Raw genomic sequence first — 24,903 nt, 5'->3', positions numbered from 1 at the left:
AATGAGCCGCACCTGTATTTATCTAGCTAGCTAACAATACACATATATATATATATTTATATATTCCAATTTATTGAGAATGAGCCGCACCTGTATTTATCTAGCTAGCTAACAAATACACATATATATATATTTATATATTCCAATTTATTGAGAATGAGCCGCATCTGTATTTATCTAGCTAGCTAACAATACACATATATATATATTTATATATTCCAATTTATTGAGAATGAGCCGCACCTGTATTTATCTAGCTAGCTAACAATACACATATATATATATTTATATATTCCAATTTATTGAGAATGAGCCGCACCTGTATTTATCTAGCTAGCTAACTAGCTAGCCTAGCGTTTGAAATAAAAATATCAATACCTCGACCGGCCGCCAGATGTCGCTGCCTCCCCGAGTGACACGCGGCCAGTAATCCGCCAATCACAGCGTCGCTTTCACGCCTTCTCCAAAAAGTTTCACGCTTTCGGACTTTCGCTAGCAAACCTCACAGATTCCCCGCCACTTCGAGGGATGTGGCTCGGCGAGCGGGGCCTCAAGTCGCTCCACGTCCGGGCCGGGGGCCGGCAGAGGCAGAGGCCGTGGTGAGAAGCAACACCGACGAGAAGATGTGCGGATGGCGTCTCTCCATCGCGGTGACGCTGGGCCTGCTGTGGCTCTTCACCGACTGTGGACGCACTCTGGCTCACTTTTTCCTCGGCTTCGTCTTTCTGGGCTTCTCAACGCCGCTTTTGTCGGCCTACACCGGCCAGGAGAGCAGCACGCAGACCGAGGAGGATCCACTCCAGGTGAAACTTGTTGACTTTTCCCCCCAACGATACATTCAGGCAAATATTGAAGCACTAAAAAGCCTGGAGGGGATTTTGCTGCTCTGTAACATCGAGTTTGTGCTGCAGTGTGTCGACTAAACCGCTCTAAAGCTTCTTCTTCCACCATGGAATATAACTTGTGTGTCCCCCAGGAGCCCCTGGATGAGCACCTGCGTAGTGACGTGACTGCCGCCTATGGCAGACACCCAGGAGGGTCCCTGGGGTGCCACTATCCTCATGTCAAAAGATCCCTGCAGCAAGGTGAGTGTGGAACCAGACTATCTTTGTAACTAGAAGACTTTTGATTGATTGATTGAAACTTTTATTAGTAGATTGCACAGTACAGTACATATTCCGTACAATTGACCACTAAATGGTAAACACCCGAATTAGGGCTGCACCTAACGATTAATTTGATAATTGATTAATCTGTCGATTATTACTTCGATTAATAATTGGATAAAAGAGACAAAACTACATTTCTATCCTTTCCAGTATTTTATTGGAAAAAAAACAGCATACTGGCGCCATGTTCTTTCAACTTGCCAAATAAAACAAGGAAAATGTTACAAAAATGCACACTTTTAATCCAACTTTTTTTATTGGCATTTTCAAATACAGAAAAAAGTGCAAGTCGAAACAGTACAATTTTAAAGTCAGAAAATTCTTCACACCCTTTCCCTTAAAACCGAAATCCCCCACCCAAACCCACCCACCCACCCCACTCAGGTCACACTAACAAGGGACATATGGCACAATCATATAACAAGTAAGACGGCAAAGACAGACATTCTCACACACACACATACGAGGCCAGAGACAGACAAACAGGCTGAAAGGAGAGTAAGGGAAAAAATAAAATAAAATAATAATAATAAATAAACGGGAGATTATTCCTCATCTGCGTCTGGGGATAAATCAAGAGAGTTGACATACAGCAAAAAAGGACTCCATGAGCTTTCAAACGCTTGAGCCGAGCTTTTTAGCGAAAACCTAAGTTTTTCCAGTTTTAGATTGTAGAGAACCTCTCTAATCCAACGGCCGTGTGAAGGGGGGCGAGCCAGCTTCCAATTAAACAAGATCAATCGCCTGGCCAGCAAGGTCGTAAAAGCAACAGCGCGTTTTAGTGATACCGGGCACATGTTATCGGGGCATACGCCAAAAATGGCTGATAATGGGTTGGGGGGAAAGTTTTGACCGTATGCTTTTCCGATTGTGTCAAAAATGTCCTCCCAAAAGGAACATAGTTTAGAGCAGGACCAGAACATATGGACATGATCGGCCGGAGATTGTTTGCATCTATTGCAGGTATTGCTAACAGTGGGGTAGATTTTGGATAGTTATGAGTTAGTATAATGAATTTTATGGATTACTTTGCATTGGATGAGACTATGACGGGCACATATTGAGGAGGAGTGAACCAGTTTCAGGGCAGAGTCCCAGTGTTGATCGGATATGTTGGTATTAAGATCGCTCTCCCACGAGGCTCTTATCACTGATAGAGAGTTTGGAGCCAAAAATGCACACTTTTGACACCACTGCTATAGATAATAATAAATTAAATCTGATAAATCTATGGATAAAAAGCAGAGCCTGACGACGCATGCGTGTTTATCACAACTCTCTCGCTCTCTCTGTCTCTCCCCCTCCCTCACCAATGCTGCTGCGCGCACAACTTGTTGTGTTTTTAAAGGCCTACTGAAAGCCACTACTACCGACCACGCAGTCTGATAGTTTATATATCAATGATGAAATCTTAACATTACAACACATGCCAATACGGCCGGGTTAACTTATAAAGTGACATTTTAAATTTGCCGCTAAACTTCCGGTTCGAAACGCCTCTGAGGATGACGTATGCGCGTGACGTAGACCGGCGAACACGGGTATGCCTTCCACATTGAAGCCAATACGAAAAAGCTCTGTTTTCATTTCATAATTCCACAGTATTCTGGACATCTGTGTTCGTGAATCTGTTGCAATCATGTTCATTGCATTATGGAGAAGGAAGCTGAGCAAGCAAAGAAGAAAGTTGTCGGTGCGAAATGGACGTATTTTTCGAACGTAGTCAGCAACAACAGTACACAGCCGGCGCTTCTTTGTTTACATTCCCGAAAGATGCAGTCAAGATGGAAGAACTCGGATAACAGAGACTCTAACCAGGAGGACTTTTGACTTCGATACACAGACGCCTGTAGAGAACTGGGACAACACAGACTCTTACCAGGATTACTTTGATTTGGATGACAAAGACGCAGACGTGCTACCGTGAGTATGCAGCTTTGGCTTCTAAACATTTGATCGCTTGACCGTATGTGCGCAACTTTTTTTTGCGTATGTACGTAACTTTTTTAAAATATATAAGCTTTATGAACCTTGGGTTAGGTGAACGGTCTTTTGGGCTGAGTGATTGTGTGTGTTGATCAGGTGTTTGAATTGTATTGGCGTGTTCTATGGAGCTAGGAGCTAGCATAGGAGCTAGGAGCTAGCATAACACGTACCGTACCGTACGTGCGCGTCACGTACGTAACTTTTTAAAAATATATAAGCTTTATGAACCTTGGGTTAGGTGAACGGTCTTTTGGGCTGAGTGATTGTGTGTGTTGATCAGGTGTTTGAATTGTATTGGCGTGTTCTATGGAGCTAGGAGCTAGCAGAGGAGCTAGGAGCTAGCATAACAAACACGCAGGTGTTTTTATGCAGGATTAATTTGTGGCATATTAAATATAAGCCTGGTTGTGTTGTGGCTAATAGAGTATATATATGTCTTGTGTTTATTTACTGTTGTAGTCATTCCCAGCTGAATATCAGGTCACCCCCGGCTCTCACAGCATCTTCCCTATCTGAATAGCTTCAACTCCCCACTAGTCCTTCACTTGCACTTTACTCATCCACAAATCTTTCATCCTCGCTCAAATTAATGGGGAAATTGTCGCTTTCTCGGTCCGAATCTCTCTCACTTCATGCGGCCATCATTGTAAACAATAGGGAACTTTGCGTATATGTTCAACTGACAACGTCACGCTACTTCCGGTAGGGGCAAGCCTTTTTTTTATCAGATACCAAAAGTTGCAATCTTTATCGTCGTTGTTCTATACTAAATCCTTTCAGCAAAAATATGGCAATATCGCGAAATGATCAAGTATGACACATAGAATAGATCTGCTATCCCCGTTTAAATAAAAAAAATTCATTTCAGTAGGCCTTTAACCTTCTTAACCCTGAATGTACATTGAAAATATACGCAACCCTAACTCAAAATGCCGGACATTTGAGGCATTTAAGAAACACCGCCCGGTAGAGATGCGCGGATAGGCAATTATGTCATCCGCAACCGCATCACAAAAGTCGTCATCCACCCGCCATCCACCCGAACTAACATTTTATCAAAACCACAACGGCCACCCACCCGTTGTTATATATCTAATATAGACGATGCAAGGCATTCCTGTTAAAGAAAGGAGACTGATCCAATGCAGCAGAGACATTCAATGCGTGCCACGCATTAATATTAGGGATGGGCGATACCACACTTTTAGGATTCGATACGATACCGATACTTTTTCTTGCATTTTCATCGATACCGATACCGATACCATTAATTTCTTATTGGCAATTTTTTTAGTCAAAAATATTATTACTATTATTATTTATGACAAATCACAAGACAAATACAGACCATTTATACCACATGTATTATGGTCAATATATAATAAAAGTAAAATTAAAATAAATAACATAAATATGAAAAATAAATTAAATATTATATATAATAATAATTATATATAATAATAATAATTAGATATTAGGGCTTTCCAATTAACTGTCAAATCCGAATCGCAAGAAGCTGCAGTTATTTTTTAAAGTTTGTGATATGATTAGCAATTAATGAAATATGAAATAGGCTAATGTTTTCGAAATGTAAGAAATCATGTTACAGATTAAAACCAAAATCACATTCAATCATATATTTCAAGATTTTCTTGGAAAAAAATAAAACTGTAATGCAAAGATGAAGAATCTCCAAATTGTATCTCTTTCTTATCTTGTTTTAAATACTCAAGCAATTTTCAACTAACAGTAAATTCCCCTGTGTGGAAATTATTTGAATTTAGGATAATCATTTAAACAAAAATATTCAGTAAAAAAATAAAATAAACAATGCCTGACACTGGATATGCCTGGCTGCATCGCTGTCGGCTGGCTGTGTGTGTGTTGCACGTTGACGACGCTCATTCGCTGTCTCCTGTGACGTGACTGGGCCAGCTCTATACTCTGCCAGGTACAGGGGTGTCCCAGCACATAGTAAGTTAAGTAAGTCATCAAAAACATCTGAAAGTGATGCTTGCACCCCCCACACGCCGTTTTTTGGTTTATATCGATACTTTTTTCAGAAAAGTGATGCCAAATGAGTAGCGTGTGAGTATCGATATATCGATACCACAGGATCGATACGCACATCCCTAATTAATATCTCTTGGCCACGCATTAGAGGCCAACAGATATTAATGCGTGATAATATTATTTATCATTATTATAATATTATTGTCATTTCCATTAAAAAAGTGTTGACTATTATTGTTATTTTTTTCCCCTGGTCTTTAGTATTCCCTTTTTTACTTTGTCGCGTACCACGTTTGCTGCCGGCGTTGCCATCTTTTTATTTTTTTCTTCTTCTTATGTTGTGTTGAGTTGTGTTATGGTGTGCTGTGTCACGCCAAATTTCTTCCCCCTACAAAAACCTTTCCCCCCCCCCCCATTTACTTCCGTGGTCATGTTTCCTCTTACGTCATTGACAGCGATCGATAGCACTTCGGCTTTGACTGCCCGTCACTGGAAGGATACTTCGTCTTTGACAGCTGCTGGAATCTGAAGAAATCGATTATTGTTTTTTTTTGTACAGGCGTGAAACAGGACAGTCGCGTGCGGGTTAAGGACCCCCCCGGCAAATTTGTGACCTTATTGGACGCAGCCCCGGAAGTAAATGGGGGGAAGGCTTTTGTAGGGGGGAAGAAATTTGGCGTGACAGCTGCAGCAGTGCCTGAAGAATAATTGCCTGTTTCAAAGAGTGCTGCTCGTTTGGGTAACAACATTTAACTATGTATTTTTTTTTTCTGAATTGGTTCAACCGCCACCCGCCGGAATCTATTGAAAATCTATTTTTTTCGTCATGCATCCGCCCGACCCGCGGATTATCCGCGGACTCCGCGGTTGTGTTCGCAAACCGCGCATCTCTACCGCCCGGACAGCCCCGCAAAAGAGGACATGTCCGGTGAAAAGAGGACGTGTGGTCATGACTAGAGATGTCGATAAATGCGTTAAAATGTAATATCGGAAATTATCGGTATCGTTTTTTTTATTATCGGTATCGTTTTTTTAATTTTATTTTTTTATTAAATCGACATAAAAAACACAACATACACTTACAATTAGTGCACCAACCCAAAAAAACCTCCCTCATTCACACAAAAGGGTTGTTTCCTTCTGTTATTAATATTCTGGTTCCTACATTATATATCAATATATATCAATACAGTCTGCAAGGGATACAGTCCGTAAGCACACATGATTGTGCATGCTGCTGGTCCACTAATAGTACTAACCTTTAACAGTTAATTTTACTCATTTTCATTCATTACTAGTTTCTATGTAACTGTTTTTATATTGTTTTACTTTCTTTTTTATTCAAGAATTTAATTTTTTTTAATTTATCTTATTTTATAAATTTTTTGGTTGTCCAAATTAGGCATAATAATGTGTTAATTCCACGACTGCATATATCGGTTGATATCGGTATCGGTAATTAAAGCGTTGGACAATATCGGAATATCGGATATCGGTAAAAATCCATTATCGGACATCCCTAGTCAGGACCTAGCCCGGTCGCTGTTTCACCGGACATGTCCTCTTTTGCTAGCAGCTAACGGGCTAGGATAGACTGACCATACGTCCTCTTTTCACCAGACATGTCCTCTTTTGTGGAGCTGTCAGGGCGGAGTTTCATAAATGCCTCAAATGTCCGGCATTGTGAGTATTGTTTACCCAACGTGCAGTACGCTACTTAATATGTCCGTGTGGAAACTCGTTCGGTACACCTCCGCACCGGAACGAAACCCCCGTACCGAAACAGTTCGATACAAATACACGTACCGTTACACCCCTATTATTTTGATTATTGTTTCTCAGCTGTTTGTAAATGTCGCAATTTATAAATAAAGGTTAAAAAAAACAACAACAAAAAAACGTAGCCTCAGCGCATGCGCATAGCATAGATCCAATGAATCGATGACTAAATTAATCGCCAACTATTTTTATAATTGATTTTAATCGATTTAATCGATTAGTTGTTGCAGCCCTAACCCGAATACATTTTTCAACTTGTTTAAGTCGGGGTCCACGTTAATCAATTCACGGTAGAGGCAATTCCTCAAGGAACTGCGTGTGAACGCTCCAATGCTGAAGTTGAAGTGAAATGCTGACAGAATGTAGTATGAATGTAAGAATAGTTTGCATGTTGGAATGGTTTGAATGTTGAAGAGTTTAAATTTCCAGGACAACCGGAATTTGGTTTGGAACTTGGGAAAGTGTTGGTTTGAATGTCTAGTATGAGTGGAATGTGTTGATGTTGGAATGGTTTGAATCGGTTGAAAAATGTGGGAATTGTGCAACTTGGAAAAATGTCCCATTCATTTCAATGGGAACTTCCTGGAAATTTGGAGAAAAGCGGGATTTTTTTGAAAATGATTAATAGCATGAATGCCCTGAATGAGCTGAATTGGTTGGTGCTGGAATTGTTTAAATAGGTCAATAAATGTTGAAGTATTAACAGTTTTTTTTAATTGAAAAATGGTATTATGGAATTTCGGGAAAACCGGGAATTTTTCAAGTTCTTAAACCAACTTGTTTTTTTGTCCTGACTAAGAAGAATGTTTTGACAGTGGAACAGTGGAAATGGGTTTAAAAATGTGAAAGGAGTCATCGCACTAAAAAACGTTGGAAATAAGGTTAGAAAAAAAAGAGGAATTCCTGGAAATTTGTTGAAGGTGGAAAAATGGTTGTTTGAATTTCCAGGATGAATTAATTGTGTTGAAGGTGGAATGGTTTGAATAGGTTTAAAAATGTGGGAATTGTGCTACTTGGAAAAATGTCCCATTCATTTCAATGGGAACTTCCTGGAAATTTGGAGAAAACTGGGATTTTTTTGAAAAATGATTAATAGCATGAATGTCCTGAGTGAGCTGAATTGGTTGGTGCTGGAATTGTTTAAATAGGTCAATAAATGTTGAAGTAGTAAATGGTATTAGGGAATTTTGGGAAAATCTGGAATTTTTTTTTAACTTGGAAAAAGGGTAGTTTGATTGTCCAGAATGGTGGAATGTGTTGAAGGTGGACTGGGTTGAAGAATGTGGGAATTGTGGAAGTTTGAAAAATGGCCAATTCATTTTGAATGGGGAAAATGGAAAAAAAAACTTGAATGTTGTGAATGAGTTGAAAAGGTTGGTGTTGGAATTTTTCAAATTGGTCGAGAAATGTTGATGTAGTAACATGTTGAATTGAGAAATGGTATTACGGAATTCCTGGAATTTCAGGAAAACTGGGAATTTTTCCATTTCATAAAACAACTTAGTTTTTTGTCCAGATAAAGAGGAATGTTTTGACAGTGGAACGGTTGAAATGCATTAAAAAATGTGGAAGGAGTAGTCGCCAGAAAAAAGGGTGGAAATAGGGCATTGGAAATGCAGGATATCTGGAAAATCCTGGAATTTTTTTGAAGTTGGAAAAGGAGAAGTTAAAATTTCCAGAATGGTGCAATATGTTGAAGGTGGAATGGTTTGAATCGGTTGAAAAATGTGGAAATGGTGGAAGTTTGAAAAATGGCCAATTCATTTTGAATGGGAAAAATGTCCCGGAAAACTTGGAAATCTGGGAATTTTTGGAATTTGTCAAGGGAAAGCCCGCAATTCCTGAATAAGCTCAACAGTTTGAAGTTAGAACAGTTTGAATCAGGTGAAAAATGTGGAAGGTAGAGCGTGCCAAAATCTGGAGAAGAAGAATAATAAGTTGAAGAATAAATAGATGAATTTTGGTGTAGAAAAGCACATGTGTGAATGCTTTGGAGCATTCACACAACTAGATAAGGCAATTCCTGAAGGAATTGCGTGTGAATGCTCCAATGCTGAAGTTGAACTGAACTCCTGGATTTATTTTAGAATTGTTCAAATAAAGCACACAATTCCCAAACAGGCTGAATATTTTGAATTTTTTGAAGTTGGAACGGTTTGAATCGGGTGAAAAATGTGGGAGTTGTGGAACTTTGTAGAATGTCCCAATGATTTCAATGGGAATTTCCCCCAAAATTCGGAATTTCAGGAAAAGTGGGAATTTTTTGGAAATTAGTAAAAAACTTGAATGGTCTGAATGAGTTGAAATAGTTGGTGTTGACATTTTTCAAATCGGTCGGTAAATGTTGAAGTAGTAAAATGTTGAATTTAGAAATGGTATTACGGAATTCCTGGAATTTCAGGAAAACTGGGAATTTTTCCATTTCATAAAACAACTTAGTTTTTTGTCCAGATAAAGAGGAATGTTTTGACAGTGGAACGGTTGAAATGCATTAAAAAATGTGGAAGGAGTAGTCGCCAGAAAAAAGGGTGGAAATAGGGCATTGGAAATGCAGGATATCTGGAAAATCCTGGAATTTTTTTGAAGTTGGAAAAGGAGAAGTTAAAATTTCCAGAATGGTGCAATATGTTGAAGGTGGAATGGTTTGAATCGGTTGAAAAATGTGGAAATGGTGGAAGTTTGAAAAATGGCCAATTCATTTTGAATGGGAAAAATGTCCCGGAAAACTTGGAAATCTGGGAATTTTTGGAATTTGTCAAGGGAAAGCCCGCAATTCCTGAATAAGCTCAACAGTTTGAAGTTAGAACAGTTTGAATCAGGTGAAAAATGTGGAAGGTAGAGCGTGCCAAAATCTGGAGAAGAAGAATAATAAGTTGAAGAATAAATAGATGAATTTTGGTGTAGAAAAGCACATGTGTGAATGCTTTGGAGCATTCACACAACTAGATAAGGCAATTCCTGAAGGAATTGCGTGTGAATGCTCCAATGCTGAAGTTGAACTGAACTCCTGGATTTATTTTAGAATTGTTCAAATAAAGCACACAATTCCCAAACAGGCTGAATATTTTGAATTTTTTGAAGTTGGAACGGTTTGAATCGGGTGAAAAATGTGGGAGTTGTGGAACTTTGTAGAATGTCCCAATGATTTCAATGGGAATTTCCCCCAAAATTCGGAATTTCAGGAAAAGTGGGAATTTTTTGGAAATTAGTAAAAAACTTGAATGGTCTGAATGAGTTGAAATAGTTGGTGTTGACATTTTTCAAATCGGTCGGTAAATGTTGAAGTAGTAAAATGTTGAATTTAGAAATGGTATTACGGAATTCCTGGAATTTCGGGAAAACCGGGAATTTTTACAGTTCAAAAAACAACTTAGTTTTTTGTCCTGATTAAGAGGAATGTTATGAGGAATGTTATGACGGTGGAACAGTTGAAATGCGTTAAAAAAGGTGGAAGGAGTAGTCGCCAGACTAAAGGGTGGAAATAGGGCTTTGGAAACGCAGGATATCTGGAAAATCCTGGAAGTTTTTTGAAGTTGGAAAAGGAGGAGTTTGAATTTCCAGAATGGTGGAATATGTTGAAGTGGAAAAGGTTTGAATAGGTTGAAAAATGTGGAAATGGTGGAAGTTTGAAAAATGGCCAATTCTTTTAAAATGGGGAAAAATGTCCCGGAAAGCCTGGAATTCTGGGAATTTTTGGAATTTGTCAAGGGAAAGCCCACATTTCCCAAATAGGCTGAACAGTTTGAAGTTGGAACGCTTTGAATCGGGTGAAAAATGCGGAAGGTAGAGCGTGCCAAAATCTAGAGAATAATAATAATAAGTTGAATAATAAATAGATGAATTTTGGTGTAGAAAAACATAACATTCACACAACTAGATAAGGCAATTCCTAAGGGAATTGCGTGTGAATGCTCCAATGCTGAAGTTGAACTGAAATCCTGGATTTATTTTAGAATTGTTCAAATAAAGCACACAATTCCCAAACAGGCTGAATATTTTGAATATTTGGAAGTTGGAACGGTTTGAATCAGGTGAAAAATGTGGGAGTTGTGGAACTTTGTAGAATGTCCCAATGATTTCAATGGGAATTTCCCCCAAAATTGGGAATTTCAGGAAAAGCGGGAATTTTTTGGAAATTTGGTAAAAAAAACTTGAATTGTCTGAATGAGTTGAAATAGTTGGTGTTGAAATTTTTCAAATGGGTCGATAAATGTTGAAGTAGTAACATGTTGAATTGAGGAATGGTATTCTGGGATTTCGGGAAAACCGGGAGTTTTTACAGTTCAAAAAACAAGTATGTTTTTTGTCCTGATTAAGAGAAATGTTTTGACGGTGGAACGGTTGAAATGCGTTAAAAAATGTGGAAGGAGTAGATGCCAGAAAAAAGGGTGGAAATAGGGCTTTGGAAAAGCAGGAATTCTGAAAAATCCTGGAATTTTTTGGAACTTGGAAAAATTATAGTTTGAATTTCCAGAATGGTGGAATATGTTGAAGGTGGAATGGTTTGAATCGGTTGAAAAATGTGGAAATGGTGGAAGTTTGAAAAATGGCCAATTCATTTTGAATGGGGAAAAATGTCCCGGAAAATCTGGAATTTGGGAATTTTTGGAATTTGTCAAGGGAAAGCCCGCAATTCCCGAATAAGATGAACAGTTTGAAGTTAGAAGGGTTTAAATCAGGTGAAAAATGTGGAAGGTAAAGTGTGCCAAAATCTGGAGAAGAATAATAATAATAAGTTGAATAATAAATGATGAATTTTGGTGTAGAAAAGCATATGTGTGAATGCTATGGAGCATTCACACAATGAAGGCGGCTGTAGTTCAAAATCAAGGTTGTTTTGGCAGCAAATGCTGAGTTGTTATGACTTGACACAGGACAGAGCTCATGTTACATCAAACGAGGAGAGTGGGGTGAAACCCCACCCACCAAAAAAGATGGATGGTCGCCTATATGTGTGTTATGTTTAACAGGAAGTAACATGTCTGCTCTGCATGCTTCATTGACATGCTGCCTTGTAATAAATGGCTCTTTATGAGGGACAAAGGCGCTCAATAATAGCAGGATTAGTGTACTTGGACAAAGCTAATTGGACTATATGGTATGTCATAAAAGTGACACATTTCCACAAGCCTGTTTATTAGATCTTCTCAACGGGCTGGAATACAGAAAGTCAACTTTGGATTTACAACACCCGAAACCAGTGAAGTTGTCACGTTGTGTAAATGGTAAATAACAAGAGAATACAATGATTTGTAAGTCCTTTTCAACTTGTATTGAATTAAATAGACTGCAAAGACAAGATATTTAAAGGCCTACTGAAATGAAATTTTCTTATTTAAACGGGGATAGCAGATCCATTCTATGTGTCATACTTGATCATTTCGCGATATTGCCATATTTTTGCTGAAAGGATTTAGTAGACAACATCGACGATAAAGTTTTGGTCGCCGATTAAAAAAAGCCTTGCCTGTACCGGAAGTAGCGTGACGTCACAGGTTGAAAGGCTCCTCACATTTGCACATTCTTTACACAAGCAGCGAGAGCGATTCGGATCGAGAAAGCGACGCTTACCCCATTAATTTGAGCCAGGATGAAAGATTCGTGGATGAGGAACGTGAGAGTGAAGGATTAGAGTGCAGTGCAGGACGTATCTTTTTTCGCTCTGACCGTAACTTAGGTACAAGGGCTCATTGGATTCCACACTCTCTCCTTTTTCTATTGTGGATCACGGATTTGTATTTTAAACCACCTCGGATACTATGTCCTCTTGAAAATGAGAGTCGAGAACGCAAAATGGACATTCACAGTGACTTTTATCTCCACAACAATACATCGGCGAAGCACTTTAGCTACGGAGCTAACGTGATAGCATCGTGCTTAACTGCATATAGAAACAGACGAAATAAGCCCCTGACTGGAAGGATAGACAGAAGATCAACAATACTACCAAACACTGGACCTGTAACTACACGGTTAATGCTTTCCAGCCTGGCGAAGCCTAGCAATGCTGTTGCTAACGACGCCATTGAAGCTAACTTAGCTACGGGACCTCGACAGAGCTATGCTAAAAACATTAGCTCTCCACCTACGCCAGCTCTCATCTGCTCATCAACACCCGTGCTCACCTGCGTTCGAGCGATCGACGGAGCGACGAAGGACTTCACCACGATGATCGGTGTGGTCGGCGGCTCGGAGACGGAGGAAGTCAACCCAGACAGGTGCGGACAGCGGCGTGGCGGCGTTGTAGCTTTCGACGACACCCCGGCCGCCATCAGAGTCGGCAAGAAACATATATTTCCCCAAAATTACGTACGTGACATGCATATAGCGACACGCACGTACGGGCAAGCGATCAAATGTTTGGAAGCCTAAGCTGTACTCACAGTAGCGCGTCTGCTATCCAACTCAAAGTCCTCCTGGTTGTGTTGCTGCAGCCAGCCGCTAATACACCGATCCCACCTACAGCTTTCTTCTTTGCAGTCTCCATTGTTAATTGAACAAATTGCAAAAGATTGACCAACACAGATGTCCAGAATACTGTGGAATTTTGCGATGAAAACAGCTGTTTGTATTGTGATACAATGGTGTCCACATACTTCCGCTTCAACCCTTGACGTCACGCGCAAGCGTCATCATACCTAGACGTTTTCAACCGGAAGTTTCCCGGGAAATTTAAAATTGCACTTTATAAGTTAACCCGGCCGTATTGGCATGTGTTGCTATGTTAAGATTTCATCAATGATATATAAACTATCAGACTGCGTGGTCGGTAGTAGTGGGTTTCAGTAGGCCTTTAATCTTCCAACTGAGAAACTTCTTTTTTTTTTGCAAATAATAATTAACTTAGAATTTAATGGCAGCAACACATTGCAAAAAAGTCGTCACAGGGGCATTTTTACCACTGTGTTACATGGCCTTTCCTTTTAACAACACTCAGTAAAGGTTTGGGAACTGAGGAGACACATTTTTGAAGTGGAATTCTTTCCCATTCTTGCTTGATGTACAGCTTAAGTTGTTCAACAGTCCGGGGTCTCCGTTGTGGTATTTTAGCCTTCATATTGCGCCACACATTTTCAATGGGAGACAGGTCTGGACTACAGGCAGGCCAGTCTAGTACCCGCACTCTTTTACTATGAAGCCACGCCAGTTGTAGCACGTTGCTTGGCATTGTCCATGATAACGTTGCTTGGAGGGCAACATATGTCGCTCCAAAAGCTCTATGTACCTTTCAGCATTAATGGTGCCTTCACAGATGTGTAAGTTACCCATGTCTTGGGCACTAATACACCCCCATACCATCACACATGCTGGCTTTTACACTTTGCGCCGAGAACAATCCGGATGGTTCTTTTCCTCTTTGTTCCGGAGGACACGACATCCACAGTTTCCAAAAACAATTTAAAATGTGGACTCGTCCGACCACGAAACACTTTTACACTTTGCATCAGTCCATCTTAGATGAGCTTGTTTCTGGGTGTTGTTGATAAATGGCTTTGGCTTTGCATAGTAGAGTTTTAACTTGCACTTACAGATGTAGCGACCATCTGTAGTTACTGACAGTGGTTTTCTGAAGTGTTTCTGAGCCCATGTGGTGATATCCTTTACACACTGATGTCACTTTTTGATGCGGTACAGCCTGAGGGATCGAAGGTCACGGGCATTCAATGTTACATGCAATGATTTCTAGAGATTCTCTGAACCTTTTGATGATATTACGGAGCGTAGATGGTGAAATCCCTAAATTCCTTGCAATAGCTGGTTGAGAAATGTTGTTCTTAAACAATTTGCTCAGGCATTAGTTGACAAAGTGGTGACCCTCGCCCCGTCCTTGTTTGTGAATGACTGAGCATTTCATGGAAGCTGCTTTTATACCCGATCATGGCACCCACCTGTTCCCAATTAGCCTGTTCACTTGTGGGATTTTCCAAATAAGTCTTTGATGAGCATTCCTCAACTTTCTCAGTCTTTTTTGCCACTTGTGCCAGCTTTTTTGAAACATGTTGCAGGCATCAAATTCCAAATGAGCTAATATTTGCAAAAAAATAACAAAGCTTTCCAGTTGGAACGTTAAGTATCTTGTCTTTGCAGTCTATTCAAATGAATATAAGTTGAAAATTATTTGCAAATCATTGTGTTCTCTTTTTATTTACCATTTACACAACGTGACAACTTCACTGGTTTTGGGGTTTGTACTTTACAGTACAGTTAAACCTGAATATAGCGAGCGCTCAAGGAGCACAACAAGCGTGGCCATTGTAGACAGGTTGGGAGCCATTTTGACCCTGGCTCCGCTCAGACTAGGCACCAAGCAGTGTGGGTGTGGAGCGTTTCCACTGAGTGTTTCCACAGCATGCGTCTCAGAGACAGACGCGGAAGGAGATTGTAACAACAAAGTTCTAAAGCTTAGTGATACACTACCGTTCAAAAGTTTGGGGTCACCCAAACAATTTTGTGGAATAGCCTTAATTTCTAAGAACAAGAATAGACTGTCGAGTTTCAGATGAAAGTTCTCTTTTTCTGGCCATTTTGAGCGTTTAATTGACCCCACAAATGTGATGCTCCAGAAACTCAATCTGCTCAAAGGAAGGTCAGTTTTGTAGCTGCTGTAACAAGCTAAACTGTTTTCAGATGTGTGAACATGATTGCACAAGGGTTTTCTAATCATCAATTAGCCTTCTGAGCCAATGAGCAAACACATTGTACCATTAGAACACTGGAGTGATAGTTGCTGGAAATGGGCCTCTATACACCTATGTAGATATTGCACCAAAAACCAGACATTTGCAGCTAGAATAGTCATTTACCACATTAGCAATGTATAGAGTGTATTTCTTTAAAGTTAAGACTAGTTTAAAGTTATCTTCATTGAAAAGTACAGTGCTTTTCCTTCAATCAATCAATCAATCAATGTTTATTTATATAGCCCTAAATCACAAGTCTCTCAAAGGGCTGTACAAGCCACAACGACATCCTCGGTACAGAGCCCACATACGGGCAAGGAAAACTCACCCCAGTGGGACGTCAATGTGAATGACTATGAGAAACCTTGGAGAGGACTGCATATGTTGGTAACCCCCCCCTCTAGGGGAGACCGAAAGCAATGGATGTCGAGTGGGTCTGACATAATATTGTGAAAGTCCAACACATCAGTGAAAGTCCAGTCCATAGTGGGGCCAGCAGGAACCATCCCGAGCGGAGACGGGTCAGCAGCGTAGAGATGTCCCCATCTGATGGACAGGCTAGCGGTCCACCCCGGTTGGGAGCAGAGTAGAAAAAATAAGGACATTTCAATGTGACCCCAAACTTTGGAACGGTAGTGTATATCAGATATATCAGATTGTAGGTGGGTTTTTTTGACCCTTTGCGTTCATATTTCGTCGTGTTTGTTGCTTTTGTTGTGTTTCGCTTGATTGTAAAATATGTGGATGGAGAGGGTGTGACGTTCATATCTTGTCAATATTCAGTGTTTCACCCTTCATAGTTAATATTGTAAATCCCACCTTATTTATTTTCATGTACATTCGGGGTGTCTCGTTCAGTAAAAAAATTTAAAATTCAATTCCGTTTTTTTAAGGTGGTTTGTCATAACTTTTTTAGCTTTCAATCAGACATTATTGTGAGGTTTTGTATTAGTGTTCCTAAAAATAGATATACCGGCCTCCAGACACATTTTTTTCTCTAAATTTGGCCCCCGGCCTGGTCTAGAGCCCTATTAGGCTGTTTATTTACCTGAATCCGTGCAGTATTATGAAATGTTTAGAGGCAAATATATATAAACGACCATGAACAAAAAATATTTAAAATGGGATGGAGTGGATCTATATATTTTTTTTGAAAGATTTAGAACCATTTATCATCACCGAGACGTTACTGCTCACTACAACCTCACTTCATTTCACACACGGTATTTAGTAAAAAAAAAAAAGATTGGAGGCACATCATGGCTTTACATCTGAGGGGTCCACAAATGAAACAATCTGTGAAAGACAATGTTGGAATTATTCGTGCATCGCTAAGTAACATATTTGATTGACATAACTAGTGCCGTGCTGCTGTGATCTTGACACTAATGAGAAAAAGGATAAGTTTGTTTGCAGTTGATATCCTGCCACAAATATTAGTCTGTCATCTACAATTCATGTTTGCAGTTGTTTTTATGCTGTGAAGTTCATGTTTTGTCTCATTATTTAGCTATAGATGTCCCTGTTGTTCAGCAATGTTTGCTAGTGATATCAAGATTCACTATATGCTGTTGAGCCTACTTTATTAACACTATTAAGGATATTTTCTGATGCTAACAAATATCACCAAAGACACTATAATGTGGTCATCCGTGTCGAATAAACAACAAAAAAGTTATGAAAATGGACCATGAAAATACAGTGTATTGGACCAATAATCACAATATTTGTTACTAGGACTTAACATGACGTTAGTTTATTTACACAAGCAGGTTTTCTAGTTATATTTAGGCATAGCAACCACAAAAGAACACAAAATAAGGCAATAGCTTGTCAATCAATCAATCAATCAAAGTTTACTTATAGCCCTAAATCACGAGTGTCTCAAAGGGCTGCACAAGCCACAACGACATCCTCGGCTCAGATCCCACCTCAGGACAAGAAAAAACTCAACCCAATGGGATGACAATGAGAAACCTTGGAGGGTGACCGGTGCAATGGACGTTGAGTGGATCTAGCATAATATTGTGTGAGTCCAGTCCATAGTGGATCTAACATAATAGTGTAAGAGTCCAGTCCATAGTGGATCTAATAGTGAGAGTCCAGTCCATAGTGGATCTAACATAATAGTGTGAGAGTCCAGTCCATAGTGGATCTAATAGTGAGAGAGTCCAGTCCATAGTGGATCTAACATAATAGTGTGAGAGTCCAGTCCATAGTGGATCTAACATAATAGTGAGAGTCTATTCCATAGTGGATCTAATAGTGAGAGTCCAGTCCATAGTGGATCTAACATAATAGTGTGAGAGTCAAGTCCATAGTGGATCTAACATAATAGTGGGAGTCCAGTCCATAGTGGATCTAACATAATAGTGCAGGGGTGGGCAATTCATTTTCACCGGGGGCCGCATAAGCAACCCGAGCACTGCTGGAGGGCCACACGACAATATTTCAATTAAATTTTGCTCAATATTATTTTTGATATACCATAAGATAAATAATAATGATGATAATAATTAATAATAATAATAATAATAATTTCATTTAACCTAACTTAACTTTATACAAAAGCAGATTGCTTTTTAAGGTCACTTTATCCTGCATTATCCAACATTTTTCCCCATCAGATTTGGACAACCATCTGTTGTTAAAAATAGTTTTTAATCATATCTATTCTATATTGTTTTTTATATTGGTTTTATATGTAATTGTTTTTTTCTTTTTATTCAGTCATTGGTGGAGCTAAGGATAATATTTGAATATTGTTTGTAATATTGTTGTGCAGCACTTTGGAAACATTTTGTTGTTTAAATGTGCTATATAAATAAAGTGGATTGGATTGTCACACCTGCCAGCTTGTCCCAACACGCATTTACCTCTGTGAACAAGTCATTACCTGTGGTTGTCTCTTTAATTGACTGCATCAGAGCTCTCATCCAAAGTTAGCGAAAAACAGTCCTGTCTCCGGGCATTATCAGCGCAACAAAGTCCAATAAGCACTCCTTAATAAACTCTCCGTCAGAAAACGCCTTACTTTTTCTGGCGCTTTTGTGAGAAATGACGAAACTTGTCCTGACGGCTGCATCTCTGGGGGTGTGAAATATGGCAAAAAGTCCTTGTTGGGTTTGCAGTTTTACCATCAACGCATCAGCCTCCCTTGCACGCGCTTCATCAGACACATCCCGGTATTTTCCCTCGTGTTTCTTCGTGTAGTGGCGATTAAAATGATATTTAAACACAGCAAGCTGTGTACCACACATTAAGCACACGGCTTTACCATTAATTTATGTAAAGAAATACTTGGCAGTCCATCTCTTGTTGGAAACACGCCATTCCTCATCAACTTTTCTTTTTTTAGCGTCTCATCACTTGTCTCTATGCACCTTCCCTCACAGGTTCCCTCCGGACATACGGCATAAATAACACATTTCAAAATAAAAGCAGCACAGTTGTATTGCGCGCACGACATAGATGTTTTTTAAACTTTATTTTGTAATCTGTAATTGCGCCGTTCAATTCACTCACAATCGCACACGCGCATACGTCCACACGGAAGTAATACAAATAACGCTTTTCAAAACAAAAGCAGCACTGTTGTATTGCACACTCGACATAGATACTTTTTTAAATTTATTTTGTAATTTATGATTGGCCTCACGCGGGCCGGACAGGGATGCGCAAAGGGCCGGATGCGGCCCGCGGGCCGTACAATGCCCAGGTCTGTAATAGTGTGAGAGTCCAGTCCATAGTGGATCTAACATAATAGTGTGAGAGTCCAGTCCATAGTGGATCTAACATAATAGTGAGAGTCCAGTTCATAGTGGATCTAATAATGAGAGTCCAGTCCATAGTGGATCTAACATAATAGTGATAGTCCAGTCCATAGTGGATCTAACATAATAGTGTGAGAGTCCAGTCCATAGTGGATCTAACATAATAGTGTGAGAGTCCAGTCCATAGTGGATCTAACATAATAGTGAGAGTCCAGTTCATAGTGGATCTAATAATGAGAGTCCAGTCCATAGTGGATCTAACATAATAGTGATAGTCCAGTCCATAGTGGATCTAATAGTGAGAGTCCAGTCCATAGTGGATCTAACATAATAGTGAGAGTCCAGTCCATAGTGGATCTAATAGTGAGAGTCCAGTCCATAGTGGATCTAACATAATATTGTGAGGGTCTAGTCCATAGTGGATCTAACAGTGACAGTCCAGTCCATAGTGGATCTAACATAATAGTGTGAGAGTCCAGTCCATAGTGGATCTAACATAATAGTGTGAGAGTCCAGTCCATAGTGGATCTAACATAATAGTGTGAGAGTCCAGTCCATAGTGGATCTAACATAATAGTGGGAGTCCAGTCCATAGTGGATCTAACATAATAGTGGGAGTCCAGTCCATAGTGGATCTAACATAATAGTGAGAGTCCATAGTGGATCTAACATAATAGTGTGAGAGTCCAGTCCATAGTGGATCTAACATAATAGTGTGAGAGTCCAGTCCATAGTGGATCTAACATAATAGTGAGAGTCCAGTCCATAGTGGATCTAATAGTGAGAGTCCAGTCCATAGTGGATCTAACATAATAGTGTGAGAGTCCAGTCCATAGTGGATCTAACATAATAGTGTGAGAGTCCAGTCCATGGTGGATCTAGTTAATAGTGTGAGAGTCCAGTCCATAGTGGATCGAACATAATAGTGTGAGAGTCCAGTCCAAATAATGTTCATGAGATCTAGTCTTACATATAGGGCTGTACGATTATAGCCAACATAATAAATATTTTTGATCAATATTGAAATCAGGATTATTAATCAGGATTATTTATTATGTTTGGTAAAACAGTGTTGGGGTGTGAACATGACATCATCATGTAATTTGTAATATCTCATTATAAGGCTCTACATAAATCTATATATTTAAAGACAAGTATTTGTGTTTTTGTTCATTAAAAGTGTCAACGTGTCAGCTTTTTTCCATGACATGATGCCTTAATCTCTATTTTTACATTTTCACAGAGGTATTTTTTAAGTTATGTACTCAATGTTTCAATGTGTGTATATGTACATGTTGTATGTGGATAGATCTAGTAAGAGTTTGAGCAGAAATATGTTGTATTAATTAACTATATACTATAAAACATTAACAAAATGCTATACCAGATAAATGGTTTTTAAAGTCATTACTTAGTGAAATGAAAAACCCACAAGTAATGTAAAAACACGGTGTTTACTTTTTGATATCAATATAAAACACAAATGAAGATAAATTCAAATAAACAAGCTTCTTTCTCCAACAACACCGTGTGGTTTTGTGCAACAGGTTGGCCAACAAGAATAAACAGGAGTGATACCTCTTACATCTAATAAACAATCTTTGTGCCTCACTGACAACACTGCCTGCGTTCAAATCGACGAGATGACAAAACATTTAGCTAGTATTGATGTTATTGGAACACTGACAATGTTAGCGGTAAAATAAAGGACGAGTAAGCATACCAGTAAACAAACTAAAGACGTTCCCGACACATCGCTCGCTGCACGGTAACTCGGTACAAATGCGAGTGAAATGAAGGGAAACGATGCGATCTGCTTCATTTACTCAGAGGGAACATTTCCAGAGCAAAGTTCTCGAGCAAAGTCCGTGTAGTTGCCACCTAACGGCGCGGGTGCGCATGCACCGGTGATGCGGTGCTTCTGTTTCCAGGAAGTAAGCAGCGTTGCCTAAAATGCGTTAATAAATGACGGTTTACCAATAATTAAAAATGTAAACGGTATTACTAACCGTCAGGAGTTTGATCATCATACCGTTTACCGCTACATCCCGAGGTGATACCAACCGTCGGGGGTTTTACCGCAATTATCATTAATACTAGAGATGTCCGATAATGGCTTTTTTGCCGATATCCGATATTCTGATATTGTCCAACTCTTAATTACTGTTTCCGATATCAACCGATACCGATATATACAGTCGTGGAATTAACACATTATTATGCCTAATTTTGTTGTGATGCCCCGCTGGATGCATTAAACAATGTAACAAGGTTTTCCAAAATAAATCAACTCAAGTTATGGAAAAAAATGCCAACATGGCACTGCCATATTTATTATTGAAGTCACAAAGTGCATTATTTTTTTTAACATGCCTAAAAACAGCAGCTTGGAAATTGGGACATGCTCTCCCTGAGAGAGCATGAGGAGGTTGAGGTGGGGGGGCGGGGTTGAGGTGGGAGGGGATGGTGGGGGTAAGGGGTCGTGGGGGTGTATATTGTAGTGTCCCGGAAGAGTTAGTGCTGCAAAGGGTTCTGGGTATTTGTTCTGTTGTGTTAATGTTGTGTTACGGTGCGGATGTTCTCCCGAAATGTGTTTGTCATTCTTGTTTGGTGTGGGTTCACAGTGTGGCGCATATTTTTAACAGTGTTAAAGTTGTTTATACGTCCACCCTCAGTGCGACCTGTATGGCTGTTGACCAAGTATGCATGGCATTCACTTGTGTGTATGAAAAGCCGTAGATATTATGTGATTGGGCCGGCACGCAAAAGCAGTGCCTTTTAAGGTTTATTGGCGCTCTGTAAGTCTCCCTACGTCCGTGTAACACTCCGTAGGGAGTTTTATTAAATCAACATAAAAAACACAAGATACACTTACAATTAGTGCACCAACCCAAAAAACCTCCCTCTCTCATTCACACTCATTCACACAAAAGGGTTGTTTCTTTCTGTTATTAATATTTCTGGTTTCTACATTATATATCAATATAGATCAATACAGTCTGCAGGGATACAGTCCGTAAGCACACATGATTGTATTTTTTTATGACAAAAATTATTTTTTTTAAATTCTCAATTGCAGTAAGTTACAAAAAGGTTGGGGACCACTGGTCTAAATGGCTTATAACAAAAGTGAGTAACAAGATGAGTGTATTGTTAATGAAACGCTCCAAAGTGTCCAAAAGCCTTTTTTGTGCGGCGTGTTTCCGCAGTGTTTCATTGCGTCTACGCCCGGCTGGTCGTGCCGTGGTACGACGTACCCGAGCCGTGCGAGCGCCAGCCCCTGCACCAGGTGCTCAGCAGGGAATTCGACGGCGTCATCGACCGCGTGATCGCGCACACGCGAGACTTCGACGTCTGCCAGATGGTGGTGGGCTCCATACGGATTCTGACGCAGCACCTGCACAATGCCAAGCAGTCCGACAGGTGAGAAAAATGTGTTTTGGCTTGACCTTTTTTTCAGTAATTTTTTCAATGAAACAAATGTGCCTTGGCTTAAAAAAGGTTGAAAAACACTGATATACAGTATGTGTGCATTGTGTATGTATATATACAGTCGTGGTCAAAAGTTTACATACACTTGTGAAGGACATAATGTCATGGCTGTCTTGAGTTTCCAATCATTTCTACAACTCTTATTTTTTTGTGATAGAGTGATTGGAGCACATTGTTGGTCACAAAAACATTCATGAAGTTTGGTTCTTTTATGAATTTATTATGGGTCTACTGAAAATGTGACCAAATCTGCTGGGTCAAAAGTATACATACAGCAACATACATTATCAATTTTGGTGACATAGAAAAGTTCCAATCAAATTAGCTTCATGGCATGGCCTCTTGACTTCATGTGAGTGATTGATAGACGACACCTGTTTGTCACATTAAAGGCCTACTGAAATGAGATTTTCTTATTCAAACGGGGATAGCAGGTCCATTCTATGTGTCATACTTGATCATTTCGCGATATTGCCAAATTTTTGCTGAAAGGATTCAGTAGAGAACATCGACGATAAAGTTCGCAACTTTTGGTCGCTGATAAAAAAGCCTTGCCTGTACCGGAAGTAGCGTGACGTCAGAGGTTGTGGAGCTCCTCACATCTGCACATTGTTTACAATCATGGCCACCAGCGGCGAGAGCGATTCGGACCGAGAAAGCGACGATTTCCCCATTAATTTGAGCGAGGATGAAAGATTTGTGGATGAGGAAAGTGAGAGTGAAGGGCTAGAGGGCAGTGGGAGCGATTCAGATAGGGAAGAAAAAAGATCCGCATCCGCCACTGATGCCGTAGTCGTACTGGCCATGATCTGATCTATTGTCTGTAAATGTACTATACTTTATATTATTGTCTATTGTAATCTATTGACAGTATTGACAGTAATGTCAGTAACTGTATGATACTTTATACTGCAGAAGAACTTGACTAGAACTTAAAGCAACAATTATATGGAGACTATTTTATTGTTAATTTATTTCATTGTTCATGGAGTAGTCTGACTGTCTGTGAGTATGACTATGGAAACTGGAAATCAAGATCCTTACCCTTGGCCCCGCACCTTTCTTCAGCACCAGTCGACGGGTGGTGGCGATGCCCATCTCTGCCCTTCGCAAGGGACCCTCTTCGAAACACGATCTTTCGAAATGATCGCTGCATAATACACTGTACTTTGTGTGTGTGGTCCAATCCAACCGTGTTCGCTTGACCTCTCTGTTCCATAGTAAAGCGTGACTGTCATCTTTCGGGAATGTAAACAATGAAACACCGGCTGTGTTTGTGTTGCTGCAGCCGGCCGAAATACACCGCTTCCCACATACAGCTTTCTTCTTTGCTGTCTCCATTGTTCATTGAACAAATTGCAAAAGATTCACCAACACAGATGTCCAGAATACTGTGGAATTTTGCGATGAAAACAGACGACTTAATAGCTGGCCACCATGCTGTCCCAAAATGTCCTCTACAATCCGTGACAACACGCGCAGGCGTCATCATACCGAAACGTTTTCAGCAGGATATTTCGGCGCGAAATTTAAAATTACACTTTAGTAAGCTAACCTGGCCGTATTGGCATTTATTGCAATGTTAAGATTTCATCATTGATATATAAACTATCAGACTGCATGGTCGGTAGTAGTGGGTTTCAGTAGGCCTTTAAATAGGGCTCATGTGATGCAGTCATCAGACTCGGTTACAAACGCGACAATGGGAAAGTCAAAGGAACTCAGCACAGATCTGAAAAAACGGATCATTGACTTTAACAAGTCAGGAAAGTCATTTGGAGCCATTTCAAAGCAGCTTAAGGTCCCAAGAGCAACTGTGCAGACAATTGTTCGGAAGTATAAAGTGCAAGGCACAGTTTTGTCACTGCCACGATCAGGAAGAAAACGCAAGCCATCACCTGCTGCTGAGAGAAAATTGGTCAGGATGATCAAGAGTCAACCAAAAAGCAGGTCTGCAATGAATTGGAAGCTGCTGGAACACAGATGTCAGTGTCCACAGTCAAGCGTGTT

General features: G+C 39.9%; 1 protein-coding gene across 3 annotated transcripts in view; it reads left to right on the top strand.

The window, feature by feature from the left end:
* The first annotated feature begins 295 nt into the window (after positions 1 to 295).
* si:rp71-46j2.7 (uncharacterized) overlaps positions 296 to 24,903 on the top strand; it is a 122,470-nt gene continuing 97,862 nt past the window's right edge. The window contains exons 1-3 of one of the 3 annotated variants that reach the window (XM_062044273.1): positions 296 to 803; positions 977 to 1,085; positions 22,611 to 22,824. In XM_062044273.1, the coding sequence (XP_061900257.1) occupies positions 624 to 803; positions 977 to 1,085; positions 22,611 to 22,824 (503 nt within the window). In that variant the 5' untranslated portion in view covers positions 296 to 623. The remainder of the gene's footprint in view (positions 804 to 976; positions 1,086 to 22,610; positions 22,825 to 24,903) is intronic. The other 2 variants (XM_062044271.1, XM_062044272.1) reach the window with 2 other exon arrangements.

Source organism: Entelurus aequoreus, linkage group LG04 (genome assembly GCF_033978785.1).
Source record: "Entelurus aequoreus isolate RoL-2023_Sb linkage group LG04, RoL_Eaeq_v1.1, whole genome shotgun sequence".
NCBI classification, from domain to species: Eukaryota; Metazoa; Chordata; class Actinopteri; order Syngnathiformes; family Syngnathidae; genus Entelurus; species Entelurus aequoreus.
This window is presented reverse-complemented; position numbering and strand designations above follow the sequence as displayed.